We start from the raw sequence: 24,853 nt of genomic DNA on the forward strand, positions 1-24,853 counted from the left end.
CTCTGACCGTGAATGCTGTAGCCCAATACACGGCCAGACACCACTTAGCAACCACCGTGGGACAGGGAGCCCACATAGGGAGCCTTCGAAAGGCCACATCCGAAGATGAAGCAGATATGCAGAAGAGCTCCCCAGCTGCTAGGGTGGGTGGGGAGGCTGACTCAGCCTGCAGCACACCATCAAAAACAGGGGCCCCAGTCAAGGGAGTGACCTGGGGGAGCAGGCACCCTTCCACAAGGTCCCTGGAGTACAAGTTCAGGGACAGGGCTTGCTGTGTTCTGATCCTGGGGGAATGGGGTGGGGGTGGGGGGGACAGTGTATGACAGGAGTTGGTCACTACTCAGGAATGACACCCACTCAGGGGTAGACCAATGACAGATGCAGCAAAGGCAGAGTCCCAGCTGGCCCAGCCTAGTGACCAAAGTCAGGGTTGGTCCTCAGGTTGTCACTGAGATGCAAGCGGGGACAAGAAGGCCTGTGCAGCCTAGGATCTAGGAAAGGCCTGGGCACTGGAATCAGAGACTTCTTAAAAGCACTGGATAATAGACATTAGTTCATATCACCCATGTCATATCACCAAACACAGGGGTTTGGCTGAAGGGGCAGGAGTGTTGGCACCCAGTCTCTCCTTGGGGTATTGAAGGTATCACCTATTGAAAGAAATGTTCTAGGTGAAATAGGAAATTAGTTTTGCCTTGAGGAGAAATTTTTAAAGCTTCTCCAGGACTTGGATGATTCATCAAAACTAATCCTCTTACCTGCTCCTCATCTGAGAAAGACACCAAGAGAAGGGGCCTCAGTGCTCCTAAAGGACAGCCTCACTGTGTCCCACCTAGAGGATGGCCTTGAACCTGGTTCCAAGCAGCACTGCAAGAGGTGATGTCCGTCAATTCCACCATCCTGGATCTGTGCTTCTTCAGAAGCCTACATGCACGGGGGCCACGGAAATGAACAAAGGAAAAAAACCACTTATCCTAACTAGTCTCCTCTACCTGTAAAGAGTAGAGTCAATGAAAAGTCCTAAAACTAGCTCCAAGCAGAAGGGAACTTGAGGTAAAAGAGAATTATCTCCATAGCAAGAAATCATCAGCACAGAATGTGGGGATTTATATTAATAAAAACAGCTTAAACACAACTCTCACAGCCATGCATGAGAACAAGAAGCCTGATAAAACAGTACCCCAGATCAGAGGAAATAAACAAACATACAAGTGGCTGGAAATGAGAAAACCAAAAAGGTTATTTGGTCCAAAAATACATATCTAGTACAGCCTTCTTGTTTCACAGGTTAGAAAACCAGGTCCTAAGAGGTTAAATGACTTGGCAAAATAATTTACTCTGTGTTTACCCAATAGACCCCCCTTTCTCATCCTGCCTTTCCTTTGACCCTAACAATGATGACGAAGTGTGGATAGGCCTCACAGTCACCCCCATCTGACAGATGGTAAGCTAAAGCTTGCAGACCTTTGGGCCTTCCAGGTCACGTCTCCAGGAGACGGTGGAGTACAGGCTGGAGGTCAGGGCTCCTCAGGTCAGACCAGGCTCTGGATGAGAACCCAGACCATGCTGGGCTCTGGGCAGCTCACCTGCATGAAGGCAATGGAACATCTAAGAAGGACCAGCTCTATCCACAACCATGCCATGTCGCAACAGGAAAGCAAAGTGAGGGTATAACCCACCCTTGAGGAGAGAACATCACGTGCTGCCGAAGACACTGAATGGTCTTCAGTGCAGTCTTCAAGAATGGGGATAACTATATGAGCAGAGAGAAACCTTACTCTAGAGAAGGTGCACGACTGAAGAACCAAGGTAAGTAACAGAATGTCCAGGGAAGACCAATGCAGAAAAAAACAGCCTAAGGCTTGACAAAGGAGGAATGGAGGGTACAGGCAGAAGATGAAGATGGGGACGTGAACCCAGGCTGAGGATCCTCCAAATCCTTTTCTGTACACCAGGGATCTGCTCCAGTCTCTGGACCAAAAACAGTGGGCAGCTCAACCAGCACAGACACCCACAGTCACTACCATCCTGTCAGGTCCCTTCCAGGGAGGAATATTTCTAAAGGAAGCAGGACACGCTGTTGGGCTAGCTCATCCAATCAAACTGGAGAACCAAGCACTCAAGCATTCATAGAAACCCTGGGAAGATTTTAACAAGGCGACATTTCTGAAGGAGCAAAAAGGTTTGGGGAAGAAAACAGCAATCTAAAAATAAAGCCTTTTAAAGTCACTAGGTGTACACCTATAAAGTCAGACACTACATGAAACAGCTCCTGAAATGCCAAGAGGACACCCACTAGAAAGAAAGAACAGTTGGCAGAGGAACACAAAAAAGGCATCTTTTAAAGACTGACCTCTGCAAAAGATGCCCGGAGGGCCAGGCTCGGCAGGAAGCCATGGGACAGCAGCAGAGGCTGTGGCGAGCCCCGGGAACAGCTCTCCAGCAGCCCCTTCTGGCCAAGGCCAAAGGAACAGAAGGAAGGCTGGGAAAGTGGAAACCCAGGACAGGGAAGGGAAAGAGAACAGGTTAAAATGGTAATCCCATTACAGTGAGATCTGGTGACAGTCAAACCATGAGAGCCTTGCCAGATGCCTCTGATGAAACTGGTACCTTATGTGGCACAGTGAGGAGGGGAGTCTGTACACGAAAGGATTTGGAGGGGCTGAAGGAAGAAAAGATTCCAGAGTCCACACAGCTACTGGTAAAGTGGGTTCCGTGAGGGCCATGTAAAGTCATGACTGTTCTATGCTTAGAGCAAGTCACAGTAGCGAAGTATCTGGCAAGCCTGTGCATCCCAAATATGTGCATTTGGGGGTTTTATTTCCACCGGGGACCTGTGAAGACACAGTGGGCCCACTGCAACTTTATTAAAAAGCCTATGGGAGAGAATTACCTTAATTATGGCATGTGTCTCCATTGTTAAGGTTTCGTTTTCATATGGGATCTTGGGTCGAGCTCCATGCTGATTTATGATCCAGTGATTCCATGGCAAATGAATAGCCAGCTAAAACACGTGACAGAGACTGCTGCAGGAGCAAGGACAGTCTTGTTGACATCTGATCACGGGATCAGAGTCACTACTTCATCCTTGCTTCTCCCTCATCCCCCCGCCCCCACAACACACACAAAGTACTTATGAAAATGACATCACATGTGTCCTTTGGTCACAAAGGCAAGAATTTCAAAACACAATTGCTAAAGTTTATGAGCTTATTCCTGTGCTAATCCCTGTGGAGAGCACAAAAAAATACAAACAAGAACCCCTGGCTCAAGAAGTTTGGAAAGCGAAGACTTAACCACTGTAAAACAAAGATGAAAGACTGGTAACAGTACACCACTGAACACTAGAGTCTCTAAGTACTCTAAGGAAAAACCCATACAGAATGGAGCTGATGAAGAAATATTTGTGGAAGAAGTTGGATTTTTTTGAGATGGAGTCTCCCTCTGTCACACAGGCTGGAGTGCAGTCATGCCATCTTGGCTCACTGCAACCACTTCCACCTCCCAGGTTCAAGCAATTCTCCTGCCTCAGCCTCCCGAGTAGCTGGGATTACAGGCACATGCCCCCTGACCCCAGGCACCCCCTACCCCGGCTTCCCGGCTAATTTTTATATTTTTAGTAGAGACGGGGTTTCCCCATGTTGTCCAGCCTGGTCTCGAACTCCTGACCTCAAGTGATCCTCCTGCTCCAACCTCCCAAAGTGTTGGGATTATAGGCGTGAGCCACTGCGCCCAGTCTGAGCTGATTCTTAAAGTAGGTTTCTACCTAAATAAGTACATGAAGAAGGAAGGACTTCAAAACAACCCAGATACCACCCTTGACCTAAAAAGAGGACTCTGAGCAAGAACAGCTCACAAGAAAAAAATTTACACCAGATCATGATTTTTAAAAAACACTGTCCTGACACTTCTGCTTCTGTCCAAGATGGATCAACAGGAACCAGATTTATCCTCACACCATCACACTGAAGTTTAAAAAAAAAAAAGACAAACCTAAGAAACAATTGTTAAGACACAGGACCTCAGGCAACAAAGGCTAGGAAACAACAAGCCAGGTAAGCCCCATGGGCGCTCCATCCGACCGCCAAGGGAGAGTTCACAGGTCACAGTATGAGAGGGAAACCAAGGCAGAGGCTGGAGGACTTCCTGAGTAAAGGAGATGGAGTTGAGAGTCCCGGAGGCCACTCAGCTAAAGCACTCAGGACACAGTAGTGGAGAGGAGAGAGCTGCACAGAGGGAGAACAGTGGAGTTGTGCAGAAGGCCCCTGGAGCATCCAGCTGAGTACTAAGCAGGTAAAGAAACTACACAAGATCAGGAAAAGATTAGTGCTTACAACACCTACGCTCACACAGGGCTGAGAATAGTGCCCGATCCCACCACTCCATGGAGCTCAGGAAGGACTCGCTGCAGCAGTGGGAAGAATTAGTCCTACTAAGCACTGCTCTAGACTCACCTAATAAATCATAAGATCCAGACCCAAACTAACCAAAGTGATTTCAAGTAACTTAACGAAAAGCTCAAGAATTGTCATAGGAATACAAGAGTACCTAGTACCCATCAAGGCAAAAACTGTCTGCCCAACCTCCTTAACCCTCAAATGGCCAAAGGAGAGAACACAAGGAAAATAGGCCCATGATTCAACTCACTCTCAGAGCCCCTTCCTGGCTCTACAGAGGAGGCATGTGGCTCTGGTGGCACTACCATCCAGGGCCAGAGGCATGTCACTGTCCAATCACATTGGTAACACCAGCCACTATCAGCCAACTGCATTTAAGGGCCGTTGACTGAGAACTAGTACAGTGAATCTTTCCTAAGAGTATTCTAAGCTACAGGCAAGTCTTAATTATACAGTCATTTCTAAAGTTGATATAATTTAAAATAATTAAGGTGTTCACTTTTACATTTTATAAAGCTTATTATCTTATTAAACACCATTCTGTTTCATGTGGTAGAATTTTATTAGAAACGCCAGACTTATGAATAATAAACTGACTGATTAAAGATTTGAATGAGAGTAATCCCTGAGATAATTTTAAACAAGGGGCATATTTTTTACATATGAATTCTTAACAACACGGTCACTATTTACCTTCAAACACTGTCAATTTAAAAAAAATCATCAGAATATGTTTGAAAGATTCTGAAAATATGTCATTTTTTATTTTCTCAAAAACTCCATTTTTTATGAAATGATCTTGGTATAGATTTATTTCATAAAACTGAATTTACATAGTTTCAATAGAAAATTTTATCAGGATAAGACATGATACCTAACCTCTCAGTTCTATCAAAATTTCTGGTTTTAGGATGAATAACCTAAACTGATCTTCATAACTAGGGTGACCACATGTTCTGGTTTGCCCAGGACAATCAAAGTTCATACCTCTTGTCCCCTTCATTCTCCATAATACTCCCAAATGTAGACAATATATCATAAGGCTGCCCTATTCATAATGGAAGTGAACACATGGTGCTCTCAGAAGTCAGCAAATCCTCAAATACAAGCAGAATAAGTTATTTACCCTAATACATTCTAAAATCAAAAATGAAATTAGGAGTAAGCCCCAAAGTTTCCAGATTGCCTGTTTTCTAATGGTTTTCCAGGCATTAAAAAAAACCCCACTCACAAAGTGTCCCACCCCTCCCTGACCTCTAACTTTTGGGCATGAAGGTAAGTTCGAACATCCTTGTCAGCTGCTTCCATTCCCTGTTTTCAACTGTCAGGTTCCCCAAGATAACTTTTATACCAAGTACATCTGGGTATTATAAATTGCATCATGGGAACATTTAATTTACACAAATTCAACTACCTGGCACTCTGATCAAAAAGGATAACTCCAGACGGGCGGATCACGAGGTCAGGAGATCGAGACCATCCTGGCTAACATGGTGACACCCCATCTCTACTTAAAAAAAAAAAAAAAAAAAAAAACTAGCCAGGCGAGGTGGCGGACGCCTGTAGTCCCAGCTACTCAGGAGGCTGAGGCAGGAGAATGGCATAAACCCGGGAGGCGGAGCCTGCAGTGAGCTGAGATCCGGCCACTGCACTCCAGCCTGAGCGACAGAGCAAGACTCCGTCTCAAAAAAAAAAAAAAAAAAAAAAAGGATAACTCCAATCAGCCTAGGTATTCTGCCCCCAACAACTGCCCTTAGTGACCGTCTGCCCACAGGTGATGACCATGGAGGACTGCTCAACCATTTGGTGAGACATGTGGACAGAACTTGCCAGTTTCAGACATAGCCATGATCTGCACCTTTAGGAGCCAGGTGGACGGTTGGTAAAGGTTCTTTCAACACCTTCGAGAAAGAAATGGAAGGAGGTATAGAGAGTAATACAAAAATAATGACCATGAGGAAGGGAAACGGCAACCGTGTTTACCCAAACATGATGATGATGATGAAGAGGAAGAGAAGCTGCAGTTCATTATATGATTACATCACCCTGGGTACCTACCACATTGACTTACATAAACACACCTTTCTGTGCAGGGCTGCCAGTACAAAACCCTGGGCTTTGCAAGGAATTTGCAAAGGGGGTGATCATATTTATTGATCATATTTAGTGTATACAATTATTTTCAAAGGGTCTTATTCTATAACAGAGGCTGGGAAATAACACGCTCTGTACATCAATATGCTTGCAAAACATGTGAAACTGAGAGTCTGAGCTAGTCTAACAGCAAGCACTGTTGTCCTAGAGGCAGGCAGAGATAGCCCCAGAAGTTCTACACAAAGAAGGGATGCAGCAGTGGCAATCGATTAAGTGGGGAGGAAGGCCAGTCTTGAAGCTATATTTGCATTGCAAACCCATCGCTTTTACTTAATACAAAATACCTGTATTTTGAGCAGCCTTCAGAACTGATGGAGATGACAGGAGGTATGAGCACTCCTGCTGCCACCACGGGGGCAGGTGGGAGGGCAGTATCTCCTTAAGTTGACAGCAGCGCTAGAAAAGATTGCCCTCTAAGCCAGTGCTGCTCAAAGAAAGGGCAACAGACCACTGTCTGCCCTGAACTGTTTGTGCAGATCTGTGAGGAGGTAAGTATAAAAATGGGAGTGTTTAGAAATGTTTACAGCGGCCGGGCGCGGTGGCTCAAGCCTGTAATCCCAGCACTTTGGGAGGCCGAGACGGGCGGATCACGAGGTCAGGAGATCGAGACCATCCTGACTAACACGGTGAAACCCCGTCTCTACTAAAAAATACAAAAATTTAGCCATGCGAGGTGGTGGGCGCCTGTAGTTCCCAGCTACTCGGGAGGCTGAGGCAGGAGAATGGCATAAACCCGGGAGGCGGGGCTTGCAGCGAGCTGAGATCTGGCCACTGCACTCCAGCCTGGGCGACAGAGCGAGACTCCGTCTCAAAAAAAAAAAAAAAAAAAGAAATGTTTACAGCAGTTTGTGGACAGGCACGGTGGCTCATGCCTGGAATCTCAGCACTTCAGGAGGCCGAGGCGGGCGGATCACTTGAGGTCAGGAGATTGAGACCAGGCTGGCCAACATGGTGAAACCCCATCTCTACTAAATATACAAAAATTAGCCAGGTGTGGTAGTGTGTGGCTGTAATCCCAGCTACTTGGGAGGCTGAGGCATGAGAATCACTTGAACCAGGGAGGTGGAGGTTGCAGTGAGCTGAGATCATGCCACTGCACTCCAGGATGGGCGACAGAGTGAGACTTTGTGTCCAAAAAAAAAAAGAAATATATACACACACACACACACACACGTACGTTAATAATTACCTATTTTACCTTCTTTATATAATACATCTTTGATCCAGTGTGTACTGTATACCCACAGGACATCTCAATTGGGACCAGGCACATTTCAAGAGGCAGAGAAATAGCCCTGTCTCCCCAAGCTCCTGACCACCCCCTGGTGCATGGGCCCAAAGCCCTGCCCACTCATGGAGAGTTGGTAACACTGATGGGTTCTGGAAAGGTGCCCCTCACACCACACCGTCACCAGACACACTCACAAGGAAACCTTAGTCCTGGGAGACCTGCAAGCTAGTCAGAGAGGCACCAAGGGATAGGTCCCCTCTACTCTTCTCTTCAGCTGATCTGAGAAGGAAAGGAAGCAGCATAAGGACCTGTGTGTGTGAGAGAGAGAGAGTGTGTGTGTGTGTTATCATCCATTCTAAGAGTTTCTATGGTAAAGCCCACTTGTCCAGAGAGAAAAGAACCAGCCCTAAGCTTCACCCTCAGTAGTGGACAATGAGCCTGTAACACATGATGCCCAAGGAGTCTTTCTTGTGAACAGACAGCCACCAGTTCACCTTGAAAAGAGCCACTCACCCTTCCAGGTGACCAGTGCTTGCTCCCTTTAGAGTCTGGTGCTGTTGTACTGCACAGCACCCTGTGGCCAGAGAAGCTGGCACGTTTCCAAGACACCCACCACCACAGTTTGGTATATTGGGCAAGACCAGGTGCATATATGAGTGAGCACACAGGGTGAGTCCCAGACACAGAGCACTCAAGGTACGATCTTGTCTACTGCAGTCCGTCCAGGGTTGCTTTACTTAAACAACTGTGTGTGGCTTTAAACAGTTAAGGAGGTTGTTTAAATGGAAAAAGCCTTGAAATGAGACCAAACAGGTCTCTGCTTTTCCCCGAATTGATTATCATGTGCTTTATTTATCCAACAAAACTCTCCTTCTGAATATAACTGAAATCCTGACCATGTCCAAAGGAGCTAAGGAAATATGAGTCGTCCGAACTCTGCATTTCGCTCATGAAGACATTAACTGCCTACAGGTGATGAACATCCAGGTGAAAAGTGGCAAGTTACAGGGGAACAGCAAGAGACATTTGGGGCCACCCAAGAGCAGAGGCATCCTCCCCACACCACTGCTCAGGCCAAGGCTCACACTGCTATTCAGACCCCTCAGCACATGGGGGGGGGGGTCTCCGGGGGAGCACACCTGATGGATAATGCCAACACTCAGAAAGGCTTCACCTGCTGAATTCTGAAACATTCAATTAAAATATGGAAATGCAGCGCTAACGGGATTAAAAAGAACTCAATTACAATGGCAGCACTCCCTTTCAGAGTCTTAAATACCAGGACAGGGCTAATTACTGAACGCTGAGTTACACTGCTTCCTTAGATATAATTCACACAAAATCTTTTTCTGTCTAGAAATAAACTCCACTTGATCTGCCTCAGAGAACACAAGTAAAAGGTCATTTTCTGTGCTATTTTTTCAAGAGATTAGCTATTAATCCAGCTCCTCAGAGGCAACTTTCTATACCACTGTCAAAGCAACAACTCTTGTTTTTTAGAGGCAGTGGGTTCTCCACCCATAAAGAAGGCCCAATACACCTTTTTCTCTTCCAAATTCAACTTGAAACGCTGAACTGCTCACACTCAGAAGCAGCCACGCCCACCTGACAGGTTACCTGTTTACTGGAGATCAAAAGATGACTCTATTCCAAAAGACATTACCACAAGAAGAAAGTCTAAAGCAACAGCAAAGAGATGCTATTTTATTTATTTATGCCTTCTAATTTCAATGATGCTCTTCATAAAAAGGTCTTTTCCAGGTGCCAACGAAGAGCAATCCCCCCAGACAAACCTCAGTGAGGGAGGCAAATCTGGTACCATGAACACAGGGTGTGGCCTGCAATTCTTACCTCTACAAACACAAATGCCTTGGTGTAGCCCCTGACATAGAGAAAGGGTTCCAAACTATCTGGTCAGTAATGACCCCAGGATTCCCCACTCTGAACCAACAACTGCTGAATCTTTAGCAACAAACCACACAACTGTTGATAGCTGTTTACTTATCATTTATCCTCTTTATCCAAATCTGAGGGAAAACAGAACTGAGGAAAGCCACACGCACTAAGCCAATCCCCTTTTCCAGTGGAGTTCTAGCTAAAAGTTTGGTCAGTCATGGCTCCAATAACACAGCCAAAGACAAAATGGACCGCGTAAGAAGGGTTCAAATGGCTTTGCATTCAGTAGCACACAGGCTCAAAAAACAGCAAATGAGCTTAGAATACATTGGGCTACAAGAGCAAAGTCTTCCATTTTTAGAACATATTCAAGATTCCAACAATGTTTCTGACCACATTCCATTCAGTCATTCTCACAAAAAGCAGATCTCCTAACACAGCCTGACCACCAACACAGTGGAATCACTTCCGTTCAGCTCATCCTTCCCACTGAGGCCTCAGCCTCTAAGCTCACCATCATGTTACGAAAGGGCTCAGATTCTTCACCATCCTTTTGGTAAGGCACAGGAGTGAAGGCACTCGCCCACCACTACCAGCTACCATGGTACCATGGTACCTGAACCTGGGGGTAGCTTCCTGGGGACCTTTTTGAACAACACCTAAAGCTGCTCTCACTGTCCGCTGGCTTGAGTTCCAACTCTCTTCTCATATTAACTATGAATTAACTGTGAGAAAGGGTACAGGCAGGGGCGGGAGTTGCTGTGGGTGCAAGTGGTTTCTGTGTCAGAGGGCACATTATGAATGCATGTACATGTGTGAGGATAGTGATGAACTCAGATCAATCTGTTAAATTTCAAAATTACCAATTGTTAATTTGTTTCAAACTCTCCTTATCCCCTGATATCCTGAAAAGCAAAATTTTATGTTTTTAAACATAACAACACTCCTAGTCTTCAAGTTCCTTAAAACAGCACCAATACTGTCTAGACCAGCTCTGTCCAGCCGAATTATCTGTGATGGAAATGTCCTATCTTTGCAGTAATCCAGTACAGAAGTCACAAATGGCTGTCAAGCATGAGAAATGTGGCTAGTGCAAATCAATTAAATTCGTAATTTTATTTCAGTATAGCTTTTGTGGCTAGTGGCCATGCTACTGGACAGCAAAGGTCAGATAAACTGCCTTAACAACTGCTCTAAGATGGAAGCTTATTTAGGGACCCAAGTCTCCCCTTGGCAGAGTATGGAGGCAAAATAAGAACCAGCATGCTTCCGGACATGCTTCCTGATCTTCTTCCCCTCCCCACCCTCTCCTTGATCATCTTCCTCTGCAGTGATGTTTCTCAACCTCAGCACTACTGACATTCAGAGCTGGATAATTCTTTGGAGTGAGGTCTGTCCTGTACATTTTAGGATGTTGAATAGCAACCCTGGACTCTACCTACTAGAAGCTGGTAGGTAGCATGTCACCCTCCCCTATTTGTGACAACCAAAAATGTCTCCAGAGTTGTCAAATGCCCCCAAAGGTGCAAAATGGGTGAGAACCACTGCTCTAGAGATAACTTTTAAAAACAACAGTGACAACAACAAAATTTCTGTTCTTAGAATTTCTGTCTCTGCTTATTTTACAGGATGAGTTACCTTCTCATATTTGCCCTTGGTTAGGCATCTTTTCCCCACCCCTTGCAGACACCCTTTTGAACCTGAGTCCACTGGACTCACTGGAGTCCATTGGAGTTCCTGTGCCATTTTTCTAAGGTTTCTGCCCATGTAAACACATACACTGAGTGCCCAGCTACCCTCGTGCTCAGGAGAGAGGCTCACTGGAGACCAAATGACCTGCCTGTAAAGGTACCAACTACTTGTGTTAATCTACCCTGGCCAGTGTCCTTAATATAAACAGACAGCCAAAGACATCCAGATATTTGGGGGCACATCTATAGCTCAAAAGAAAAAACTGAGTAGAATAAACAGAACTGACTCTGAGCAAAAAAGCTACTTCAGCAAACAGAAATGAGTATTTTAAAAGTTCAGTCAGTATGTATCTTTGGAGAGCATCAAGAAAACATAATACCCCTAAAAACAAAATAAGAAAACAGAAACAAACAAACAAAAATGGCTGCTACGAAAAAGCAGAAATTAGGATTAAAAAAATGAGTTCATGGATATTAAAAATATGATTGCCAAAATTAAAAACTTAGTAGAAAGGTTGGGAGATTAATAATTTCAAGTTTAATAATTGCCCCATGGGGTTATAAAACAAACAGAAAAAGAATGGAAAATACTGAGAAAGTTTAAGAAAAATGACAACCTGGGAGGATTATCAACTGGTCTCCAGGCTTTCCAGAAAGAAAGAGGAGAAAAATAAATAGTGAGAAAATATTGAAAATGGCAATAATAGAAGAAGAGAGCTTCCTCGAGCTAAAGAAAAGTCAAGGGAATTTAGATTTAAGAAACCTAGATTACCAGAAAGGATGAAAACGGAACACATCTTCATGAAGTTTGAGGACACCAAGATCAAGACAGGTCTCCACAGGACCCAGAAGGAAAAAAGAAAAGCTCTCATCCAAGCGTGAGAATACAGTCAGTAAATGGTCCTCACAGAAACAGCAGAAGCAGAACCATGGCCTTCAGAATTCTGAAGAAAAGAATTTTGAACCTAGAATTCTACAGCCATACAAACTAACAGTCAAGTGTAAAGACTACAGAGACATTTTCAGATTTACTTTTTAAAAGGCAGAAGATTTACATTCTAAACATTCTTCTAGGGAAAAAAAATTATTGAAAATAGACTTCAGCACAAATAAAAAAGAAACCCAAGAAAGATGAAGACAGGAGTGGGAGGTTCCACAAAGATGACCCACCCAGCAGGACAGTGAAAGGAAGCTACGGATTCCTGCTGGATGACAGCAGCCCACAGGGCAGGTCCAGGCAGTGGCCCAGTCAGACGCCCCAGGGAGAAACTGGTCTCATAAAACAGAAAGCATGACTGACAGGGAGGAAAACCTTAGGAATATGGCAAAAGCACATCTGCTAAGAAAAACATTAGTTTGCCAATTCTTTTAAAATTTTTGTAGTCAGGTTTTTTGTCTTTTTGTGTTTGTTTCTGCCTTATTCCAGACGTGATTTCTACTCCAACAGAACTAGTGATACCTTTGTGACCAGATTTCCATCCTATGTGGCAGGCATGTTCTCTTCAGTATCCCTGCCTCAGGCACTGACACAGAGACATAAAAGACCAACCTGCTCCCGGTCACCATGTTGGCAGCCACAACACCTGACATTACTGAGGAGTTAAATCTGACCTGCAGTAGATCAGTATCTCTGTGGTCTCTAGTATGTATCCAGCCTGGCTTTTCTAGCCTGCATCTAACCTGGATCTTTATTCTATAGCCCTTGCTAAATTAGCCAACTTTCCCAGTATCTTCTGGACTCAACAACTGTCCAGTCCGGGAAATGAGAAAAGTGGAAATTCAAAAACAAGGATATAGCCAATAGCACCCAAGGGAAGGGTTCAATTGTCAAGAAAATTAAAATTAAGGAAGAAGAGCTTATTACGGAGATGGAGGGAAGGGGGTGGGAGTACGATACACAGTTGTGGTTACTCAGGGATGCTGGAATGGAAACCAAAATCTTTCTTGGTTTGAAAAGATTATCAAGGCATGCCCAAGATGGCCAAATAGGAACAGCTCCAGCCTCCAGCTCCCAGCGTGAGTGACACAGAAGACGGGTGATTTCTGCATTTTCAACTGAGGTACCCGGTTCATCTCACTGGGACGTGTCGGACAGTTGGCACTGGTCCACGGGTGTAGCCCAACTAGCGAGAGCTGAAGCAGGGTGAGGCATTGTCTCACCTGGGAAGTGCAAGGGGGAAGGGAATTCCTTTTCCTAGCCAAAGGAAACTGAGACACAAAACACCTGGAAAATCAGGTAACTCCCACCCTAATACTGCGCTTTACCAAGGATCTTAGCAAACGGCACACCAGGAGATTATATCCCACACCTGGCCCAGAGGGTCCCATGCCCACAGAGCTTTCCTCATTGCTAGCACAGCAGTCTGAGATCTAACTGCAAGGCAGCAGCAAGGCTGGGGGACGGGCGCCCACCATTGCTGAGGCTTAAGCAGGTAAACAAAGCCTCCAGGAAGCTCGAATTGGGTGGAGCCCACCACAGCTCAAGGAGGCCGGCCTACCTCTGTAGACTCCTCCTCCGGGGACAGGGCATAGCTAAACAAAAACCAGCAGAAACCTCGGCAGCTGTAAATGCCCCTGTCTGACAGCTTTGAAGAGAGCAATGGATCTTCCAGCACAGATATTGAGATCTGAGAACGGACAGACTGCCTGCTCAAGTGGGTCCCTGACCCCTCAGCAGCCTAACTGGGAGACATCCCCCACTAGGTGCAGACCAACACCTCACACCTCACACGGTGGGCTACACCCCTGAGAGGAAGCTTCCAGAGCAAGAATCAGACAGCAACACTCACTGTTCAGCAACATTCCATCTTCTGCAGCCTCCGCTGCTGATACCCAGGCAAACAGGGTCTGGAGTGGACCTCAAGCAAACTCCAACAGACCTGCAGCTGAGGGTCCTGACTATTAGAAGGAAAACTGACAAACAGAAAGGACACCCACACCAAAACCCCATCAGTACGTCACCATCATCAAAGACCAAAGACAGATAAAACCACAAAGATAGGGAAAAAGCAGGGCAGAAAAGCTGGAAATTCAAAAAATCAGAGCGCATCTCCCACTTCAAAGGAACGCAGCTCATCGCCAGCAACAGAACAAAGCTGGAAGGAGAATGACTTTGACGAGTTGAGAGAAGAAGGCTTCAGTCAATCAAACCTCTCAGAGTTAAAGGAGGAACTACAGAACCAGCGCAAAAAAACTAAAAACCTTTAAAAAAGAATGGATGAATGGATAACAAGAATAATTAATGCAGAGAAGACCTTAAAAGAACTGATAGAGACAAAAACCAAACATGAGAACTACGTGACAAATGCACAAGCTTCAGTAACCAACTCGATCAACTGGAAGAAAGAGTATCAGCGATTGAAGATCAAATGAATGAAATGAAGCGAGACGAGAAGTGTAGAGAAAAAAAGAGTAAAAAGAAATGAACAAAGCCTCCAAGAAATACGGGATTATGTGAAAAGACCAAATCTACGTCTGATTGGGGTGCCTGAAAGTGACGGGGAAAATGGAACCAAGTTGGGAAACACTCTGCAGGATATCATCCAGGAGAACTTCCCCAACCTAGTAGGGCAGGCCAACATTCAAATTCAGGAAATACAGAGAACACCACAAAGATACTCCTCGAGAAGAGCAACTCCAAGACACATAATTGTCAGATTCACCAAAGTTGAAATGAAGGAAAAAATCTTAAGGGCAGCCAGAGAGAAAGGTCAGGTTACACACAAAGGGAAACCCATCAGACTAACAGCAGATCTCTCGGCAGAAACTCTCCAAGCCAGAAGAGAGTGGGGGCCAATATTCAACATTCTTATAGAAAAGAATTTTCAACCCAGAATTTCATATCTAGCCAAACTAAGTTTCATAAGTGAAGGAGAAATAAAATCCTTTACAGACAAGCAAATGCTTAGAGATTTTGTCACCACCAGGCCTGCCCTACAAGAGATCCTGAAGGAAGCACTAAACATGGAAAGGAACAACAGGTACCAACCATTGCAAAAACATGTCAAAATGTAAAGTCCATTGATGCTAGGAAGAACCTGCATCAACTAGCAAGCAAAATAACCAGCTAATAACATAATGACAGGATCAAGTTCACACATAACAATATTAACCTTAAATGTAAATGGACTAAATGCTCCAATTAAAAGACACAGACTGGCAAATTGGATAAAGAGTCAAGACCCATCAGTTTGCTGTATTCAGGAGACCCATCTTACATGCAGAGACACACAAAGGCTCAAAATAAAGGGATGGAGGAAGATCTACCAAGCAAATGGAAAACAAAAAAAAGCAGGGGTTGCAATACTAGTCTCTGATAAAACAGACTTTAAACCATCAAAGATCAAAAGAGACAAAGAAGGCCATTACATAATGGTAAAGGGATCAATTCAACAGGAAGAGCTAACTATCCTAAATATATATGCACCCAATACAGGAGCACCCAGATTCATAAAGCAAGTCCTTAGAGACTTACAAAGAGACTTAGACTCCCATACAATAATAATGGGAGACTTCAACACCCCACTGTCAACATTAGACAGATCAACGGGACAGAAAGTCAACAAGGATATCCAGGAATTGAACTCAACTCTGCACCAAGCGGACCTAATACGCATCTACAGAACTCTCCACCCCAAATCAGCAGAATATACATTCTTCTCAGCACCACATCGCACTTATTCCAAAATTGACCACATAGTTGGAAGTAAAGCACTCTTCAGCAAATGTAAAAGAATAGAAATTATAACAAACTGTCTCTCAGACCACAGTGCAATCAAACTAGAACTCAGGACTAAGAAACTCAATCAAAACCACTCAACTACATGGAAACTGAACAACCTGCTCCTGAATGACTACCGGGTACATAACAAAATGAAGGCAGAAAGAAAGATGTTCTTTGAAACCAATGAGAACAAAGATACAACATACCAGAATCTCTGGGACACATTTAAAGCAGTGTGTAGAGGGAAATTTATAGCACTAAATGCCCACAAGAGAAAGCAGGAAAGATCTAAAATTGACACCCTAACATCACAATTAAAAGAACTAGAGAAGCAAGAGCAAACACATTCAAAAGCTAGCAGAAGGCAAGAAATAACTAAGATCAGAGCACAACTGAAGGAGACAGAGAAACAAAAAACCCTCCAAAAAAATCAATGAATCCAGGAGCTGGTTTTTTGAAAAGATCAACAAAATTGATAGACCACTAGCAAGACTAATAAAGAAGAAAAGAGAGAAGAATCAAACAGACGCAATAAAAAATGATAAAGGGGATATCACCACCGACCCCACAAAAATACAAACTACCATCAGAGAATACTATAAACACCTCTACGCAAATAAACTATGAAACCTAGAAGAAATGGATAATTTCCTGGACACTTACACTCTCCCAAGACTAAACCAGGAAGAAGCTGAATACCTGAATAGACCAATAGCAGGCTCTGAAATTGAGGCAATAATTAATAGCCTACCAACCAAAAGAAGTCCAGGACCAGACGGATTCACAGCCGAATTCTACCAGAGGTACAAGGAGGAGCTGGTACCATTCCTTCTGAAGCTATTCCAATGAATAGAAAAAGAGGAAATCCTCCCTAACTCATTTTATGAGACCAACATCATCCTGATACCAAAGCCTGGCAGAGACACAACAAAAAAAGAGAATTTTAGACCAATATCCCTGATGAACATCGATGCAAAAATCCTCAATAAAATACTGGCAAACCAAATCCAGCAGAACATCAAAAAGCTTGTCCACCATGATCAAGTGGGCTTCATCCCTGGGATGCAAGGCTGGTTCAACATTCGTAAATCAATAAACATAATCCAGCATATAAACAGAACCAAAGACAAGAACCACATGATTCTCTCAATAGATGCAGAAAAGGCCTCTGACAAAATTCAATAGCCCTTCATGCTAAAAACTCTCAATAAATTCGGTATTGATGGAATGTATCTCAAAATAATAAGAGCTATTTATGACAAACCCACAGCCAATGTCATACTAAATGGGCAAAAACGGGAAGCATTCCCTTTGAAAACCGGCACAAGACAGGGATGCCCTCTCTCACCACTCCTATTCAACATAGTGTTGGAAGTTCTGGCTAGGGCAACCAGGCAAGAGAAAGAAATAAAGGGTATTCAGTTAGAAAAAGAAGAAGTCAAATTGTCCCTGCTTGCAGATGACATGACTGTATATTTAGAAAACCCCATTGTCTCAGCCCAAAATCCCCTTAAGCTGATAAGCAACTTCAGCAAAGTCTCAGGATACAAAATTAATGTGCAAAAATCACAAGCATTCTTATACACCAGTAACAGACAAACAGAGAGTCAAATCATGAATGAACTCCCATTCACAATAGCTTCAAAGAAATAAAATACCTAGGAATCCAATTTACAAGGGATGTAAAGGACCTCTTCAAGGGGAACTACAAACCACTGCTCAGCTCAATGAAATAAAAGAGGACACAAACAAATGGAAGAACATACCATGCTCATGGATAGGAAGAATCAATATTGTGAAAATGGCTCTACTGCCCAAGGTAATTTATAGATTCAATGCCATCCCCATTAAGCTACCAATGACTTTCTTTACAGAATTGGAAAAAACTGCTTTAAAGTTCATATGGAACCAAAAAAGACCCCGCATTGCCCAGACAATCCCAAGCAAAAAGAACAAAGCTGGAGGCATCATGCTACCTGACTTTGAACTATACTACAAAGCTACAGTAACCAAAACAGCATGGTATTGGTACCAAAACAGAGATATAGACCAATGGAACAGAACAGGGCCCTCAGAAATAATACCACACATCCTCAGCCATCTGATCTTTGACAAACCTGAGAAAAACAAGAAATAGGTAAAGGATTCCCTATTTAATAAATGGTGCTGGGAAAATTGGCTAGCCATAAGTAGAAAGCTGAAACTGGATCCTTTTCTTACTCCTTATATGAAAATTAACTCAAGATGGATTGGAGACTTAAATGTTAGACCTAAAACCATAAAAACCCTAGAAGAAAACCTAGGTAATACCATTCAGGACATAGGCATGGGCAAGGACTTCATGTCTAAAACACCAAAAGCAACGGCAACAAAAGCAAAAATTGACAAATGGGATCTAATTAAACTAAAGAGCTTCTGCACAGCAAAAGAAACTACCATCAGAGTGAACAGGCAACCTACAGAATGGGAGAAAATTTTTGCAATCTACTCATCTGACAAAGGGCTAATATCCAGAACCTATAAAGAACTCAAACAAATTTACAAGAAAAAAACAACCCCATCAAAAAGTGGGCAAAGGATATGAAAAGACACTTCTCAAAAGAAGACATTCACATACAGCCAACAGACACATGAAAAAATGCTCATCATCACTGGCCATAAGAGAAATGCAAATCAAAACCACAATGAGATACCATCTCACACCAGTTAGAATGGCAATCATTAAAAAATCGGGAAACAACAGGTGCTGGAGAGGATGTGGAGAAATAGGAACACTTTTACACTGTTGGTGGGACTGTAAACTAGTTCAACCACTGTGGAAAACAGTGTGGCGATTTCTCAAGGATCTGGAACTAGAAATACCATTTGACCCAGCCATCCCATTACTGAGGATATACCCAAAGGATTATAAGTCATGCTGCTATAAAGACACATGCACAGGTATGTTTATTGTGGCACTATTCACAATAGCAAAGAGCTGGAGTCAACCCAAATATCCATCAGTGACAGACTGGATTAAGAAAATGTGGCACATATACACCACGGAATACTATGCAGTCATAAAAAAGGATGAGTTCGTGTCCTTTGTAGGGACATGGATGCAGTTAGAAACCATCATTCTCAGCAAACTATCGCAAGAACAGAAAACCAAATACCGCATGTTCTCACTCATAGGTGGGAATTGAACAATGAGATCACTTGGACGCAGGAAGGGGAACATCACACACCAGGTCCTACTGTGGGGGGGCGGGGGATAGCATTAGGAGATATACCCAATGTAAATGACGAGTTAATGGGTGCAGTACACCAACATGGCACATGTATGCATATGTAACAAACCTGCACGTTGTGCACATGTACCCTAGAACTTAAAGTATTAAAAAAAAAAAAAAAAATCTCCAGACATTTCCAGACAGAAAAAAAAGAAAAGATTATCAGTCCTTCCCTCTATCTTGGTCTAAGTGACCAATAAAAGGATCTTCCCTTTCACTGTTTCTGCCTCTCATCTTTGGACCATTTTGAAGGATGTACAAATAGACACTTTGTCTAAAATGGAAGTGAGTAAGAGACTCTCTATTTATTATGCAACAGATTAAAATGATTGTAGGCAAATTTCTCCTGTCAACAATGATTAGGTTACATAGCAAGATTTTAAAATGGACCTCAGGAATCGCACTGTATATTAGCTCTAAGCAAAATGAAAAACTCTAAATTATAATTTAAATCAACCAGGAATGAGTTCTATTCCTATTCAGAATCATCAGCTTACTTCATGCATTTTATCTGACAGAAGGACAAACCAGCAATTTGAAAGACTTAAAGAATTATTAGGTCATTCTGTAAAAGGAGAAGCCAAAGCAAGCACACAGAACATACATGCATCAGTTAGTATTTCCTGAAAGCCTACTGCATCCCAGGCACTGGGGTGAGTCCAATGCTCATTTCTAAGTGATGACCTGTGTCCCACGTGGTCCCATCCTACTGCTCTCCCTGACACTGAAAGGCCAGACAGACTCCCTGGGTGCATTCAGCTCACATGGTGCAATAGAACCAAGGGCTCTGGGATGTCCCTGTGCTCCACACCGCCCCCATTTTGTTGCTCCTACCTGCCCACAAGATTGCACATGAGGACAGAAAGGCATAATGCAAAAATTCTATTGTTGAAAAGACCTAACAAGTTCAAAAAATATGGCCAGGGTCTGGGAAAGGACATAATGAATCATTAGGAACTACTCTACTTAAAGACCATTTGTATTATTTTTTAAAGACATTTGCTATATGCCCCCCTTATCAGGGTGCTCCTTAGTACATCTCTTTCATCAGGAGTTCATTAAACAAAGTCTGTTAGGTAACATGTTTTCTCTCTAGCTGTAAAACTGCCCTCCAGCTACCTGTGTCTCTCTGGCCCAGAGTGTCCGCCCACAGACAATGCTATGTTCTTGTGCAAAGCACGGCAGGGGTATTGAATCTCTGGCCTGAATATGTGGGAAGAGAACCCTGCCAATGCCCCCATAAACAACAACTCTCTGGGGCTCACTATCCCTAATGAGAGAATCCAGCACTCTGTCATTTTGTAATAAATGAAAAATCAGTTAACATGTGCTTTAGTATATACTGACTATTGGGAAAAATATTCCAAAAACACTATGGGAAAACAGCAGTAGCTTTTTCAGCTCATAGAGTCAGGCACTACTCTGATGCCACCTTTTATCTGTAGTCCTTTGTACATAAAGTAGTTTTACAGTCAGTCTCCACACAACCCTGTCCTGTGAAAAGCCTTTCTTCCTCCCAAGGTCCCCCTTCCTCTGAGTCTTTGCTACACCCTCAAGCTCCAAGAATCTTTGTCCAAGTCTTCACTTCCCTAGACACCCTCCAATCGAATCTCAGTCCACTGAGGCCCTGACTGCCACCTCCATCATGCCACTGGCACCATGTCAAAAGGGTCACTGTGAGTGTGGAAGGTGTGGAATAAACAAGTACATATTGGATACCATGTACACTACTCGGGTGATGGGTACACTAAAATCTCAGAATTCACCACTATGTAATTCATCCACATAACAAAAAAAAACCACTCATATCCCAAAAGCTGTTGAAATTTTAAAAATCAAAAACTTTTTAAAAAAAGGTCACCACTATTTGCACAGGAAAATTTTCTGCAGGATATACAAGGAGAATTTTATTTTTTAGTAATGTGCTCTCTTTGAATTTTCTAACCAAGTGGATGTTCCTTTGACTTTTAAAAACATCAATAGAGGCTACTGAAGATGGTCAAATGGTGAGCCACTAAAAAGAACCTGTGTTTTAAGAAGTCCATTTAAGAAATGTTCTCTTGAGAAACAAACAAATAGTAACTTTCCAGCAGAGAAACCTGACTGATACCATCTTGACCAAGTGAGTGATCAAGGTCAGCATCAGTAGTCATGAGACCATCAATGCCATGTGCCCTGACATGGCGCACCAAGGACATCAAATTCCCAAACTGAGGGGCACTCTACAAAATAACTGGCCTGTGTCTTCAGATGCATCAAGATCGTAAGACTGGAGGAGGCTAAGACACACCTAAATGAATGTGGGATTCTAGATTGGATTCTGGACCCAGTGGGACAATGGCAATATTCAAATAAGGCCTGCAAATTTGTTATTAGTTAATACTACATTACCAATAGTAACTCGCTGGTTTTGATCACTACTACAGATACGTGAGATCATTAACATTTCGGAAAATTGGGTAAAAGGAATATGAGAACTCTTCTGGTCTATTTTTGCAACTTCATTAAGTCTGGAATTATTTCAAAGTAAGTTTAAGATACATAGATGTACACACACATACACACACATGACACATACAGGATCACTCTTGACTGCGTGGCCAACAAGCCCAATGGCACTGTCCAAATGCTCACCTCCTCAGCCTCTTAACGGCGAGACAGCATGGAGCTGCCCTTCTAGAAAGTCTCTCCCATGAGGCTTCCACACTGAGGCACTTCCCTGGCTCCTCTTCCACCTCTACAGCCATCCCCACACATGCTGGACTCCATCCTCCTTGAGGAAAACCTCTAACAGATGACTTGCCTCATCACGGGAGATTTGACAGGAACTTGAAGGCCAGACCTCCATGTCCTGCCAGGCAGGTCCCCATGACTGTCCTGCTAGCATCACACGAAAACCCCAAAGCTGCCCCTCCCCATGTCCCCATTAGCCTGTTCAAGCCTTGCTGTCACCTCGGGGTCCTTCTCCACATCTCCCACTTCTCTGGCCTTCTCTGTTCCTACTGCTGACCCATTTCCAGGCCTCCATTTGCTCCACCCAAGCCTCTCGCACAGACACTCAGGGTGACAGATGGGGAAAAGAATACCACCTCAGGTGGGAAGACCTGGGTTTGAGGCCTCATTCTGCCATGGCCTACCTGTGGTTTTGGAGAAAACTTTTTGAGACCCAGTCTTTTTCACATGTAAAACAGGTTATTAAATAAGAGCCCCTATGGCAGGCTCTCTTGACCTAATAGCCTTCCTCTCCTGCTGCAACTCCACTCCAGAGTGTGAAAATGCCACCAATCCACTTACCCAAACTCCCTGGTGACCGGCTGGACAGTAACCCAGCTCTGCCCAGAGGATATAAGAGAGTATGCTGGGCACTGTTGGCAAAGACTCCTCTACCTGGCAAAGGAAAGAAAATGAAGGGAAACACCAACCCTCCGGCCTGCCTTGGACACAGACATGGAGGGTGTAAGGGCACTGCTGTGGCAGCCATTTCGTAACCAAGAGGAGGTGAGGTAAAGGACAGAGAGGACAACAGAACCCCAGCACCTCGGGGCTGCCAAAGTCACCAGCCCTGGAGTTCCTGGGCTTGGGCCTCGGAACTTATGAAAGAAAATTAAATGTTCTTATTGTTTAAGGAACTTTTAACTGATAATTCTATTTGACTGTGACTTTCAGCCATGGCAGGGCTCTGTCACCAACTATTCATAAGAGGATAAGGAGACAGACGCAGGCAGGGAGCGGGAGGAGGGAATGGGAACGAGGTGAGCAGCAGTATCACAGCTGGAGGACTGGACGTTGATGGCCAGCTCCTCACTTCCAGGTGTTTCCACATCAAGCATCCTGCAGACAGCTAACAAGTTCATTCTACAAAGTACAGTTCTCACCACTTTATCCTTCCTCTGCTCGGAAACAGTCAATGGTTCCTCACTGTCCACAAGGGATGCTTAACGCACGTGGGTTTTGCAGCTAGAAAGACAAGGTAAGGACTTCGGATGTAAATGTAGAGGCTAAAAAAATAAATCGCTGAATATATATAGATGAAATAACACTGAGATTGGTTTCAAAGTAATAGAGGATGTTAAAGGGTTGACAAAATCAGAGCTGCCATCCTGGGTGTCCACTGATGCTGGACACATGGGGGTTTGACAGACTCTTTTGCCCAGCGTACATGTGCTTAATATTTTCTGTAATAAAAATTTAAGATCATTTCAAGTTAATAATACAAACTGAACTACGTAATTGTTGTTAAAAACATACATCAGCAGATCCTAGAAAAGCTTATCAGAGTACTAAAAAATGTGTGATTTGCTAAAGTTTTACTGATTTGCTTATACAAAGGTGTTCGTACCCATTTCTTGGAATTTCTCTTCAGTCAAATAAAAATATTATTAGAATAAAGATGATCACTTGCATACTACTTATAACTGTGAAAAAATCTAGATGTCCAAGAGTAAGGTTATGGTAAACGATTTAATAAATAGCATGCAAACACAAAAATGATATGAGTTAAATATCCACACTCCAAAAATCTGAAATCCCAAATGTTCCAAAATACAAAACTTTTTGAGAATAGACACGATCCTGAAAGGCTGTACTCAAAGCGAATTGCACTGGAGAATTTTGGATTTTGAATGTTTCTATTAGGGATGCTCAACCAGTAAGTATAATGCAAATATTCCAAAATCTGAAAAAATCCAAAACACTTCTGATCCCAAGCATTTTGGATAAGGGATACTCTCCCTCTATATACAATTTAGTCACCCTCACTGAAAATGGTAAAGCTTTAAGTGAAAAAGTTCATGATGATTACACCAATAAGAACATGTGAATATTTGCAAAACACTATGAAGAAATAAAAATAAGGAATCAAAATAGTTGTATTAAGCACATTGGTTTTCTTATTGTATTCAATGTTTTTGTAATGTTGCTTTAAATAATTTTTTTTTTTTTTTTTGAGACAGAGTCTCACTCTGTCACCCAGACTGGAGTGCAGTGGCACGATCTCTACTCACTGCAAGCTCCGCCTCCTGGGTTCACACCATTCTTCTGCCTCAGCCTCCCTAGTAGCTGGGACTACAGGCACCCGCCACCACGCCTGACTAAGTGTTTTGTATTTTTAGTAGAGACGGGGTTTCACCGTGTTAGCAGTATGGTCGCTATCTCCTGACCTCATGATCCGCCTGCCTCAGCCTCCCAAAGTGCTGGGATTACAGGCATGAACCACCACACCTGGCCGCTTTAAATAATTTTTAAGAGATTTACCCAATCTTGAGTACAAGATTTTTCTTCAGTTTCTCAGATTTTAAGCGCAAGCAGTAAAAACTACAGTTCAGGGCGGGCGCGCTGGCTCACTCCTATAATCCCAGCACTTTGGGAGGCTGAGACGAGCATTATCACCTGAGGTCAGGAGTTCGAGACCAGCCTGACCAACATGGAGAAACCCCATCTCTACTAAAAATACAAGATTAGCTGGGTGTGGTGGTGCATGCCTGTAATCC

General features: G+C 43.5%; 1 protein-coding gene across 5 annotated transcripts in view; it reads right to left on the reverse strand.

Annotated features, from left to right (window-relative positions):
• DTD1 (D-aminoacyl-tRNA deacylase 1) overlaps positions 1-24,853 on the reverse strand; it is a 172,124-nt gene that overhangs the window by 40,110 nt on the left and 107,161 nt on the right. Inside the window, exon 6 of one of the 5 annotated variants that reach the window (XM_021921277.2) lies at positions 23,072-23,321. The exons of the other annotated variants lie outside the window; for them this stretch is intronic. Within the exon in view, the coding sequence (XP_021776969.1) occupies positions 23,280-23,321 (42 nt within the window). The 3' untranslated portion in view covers positions 23,072-23,279. Of the gene's footprint in view, positions 1-23,071; positions 23,322-24,853 lie in introns of those variants that run through there. 5 annotated transcript variants of the gene reach the window in all.

The sequence above is a fragment of the Papio anubis genome, chromosome 16 (assembly GCF_008728515.1).
Source record: "Papio anubis isolate 15944 chromosome 16, Panubis1.0, whole genome shotgun sequence".
Taxonomy (NCBI): Eukaryota; Metazoa; Chordata; class Mammalia; order Primates; family Cercopithecidae; genus Papio; species Papio anubis.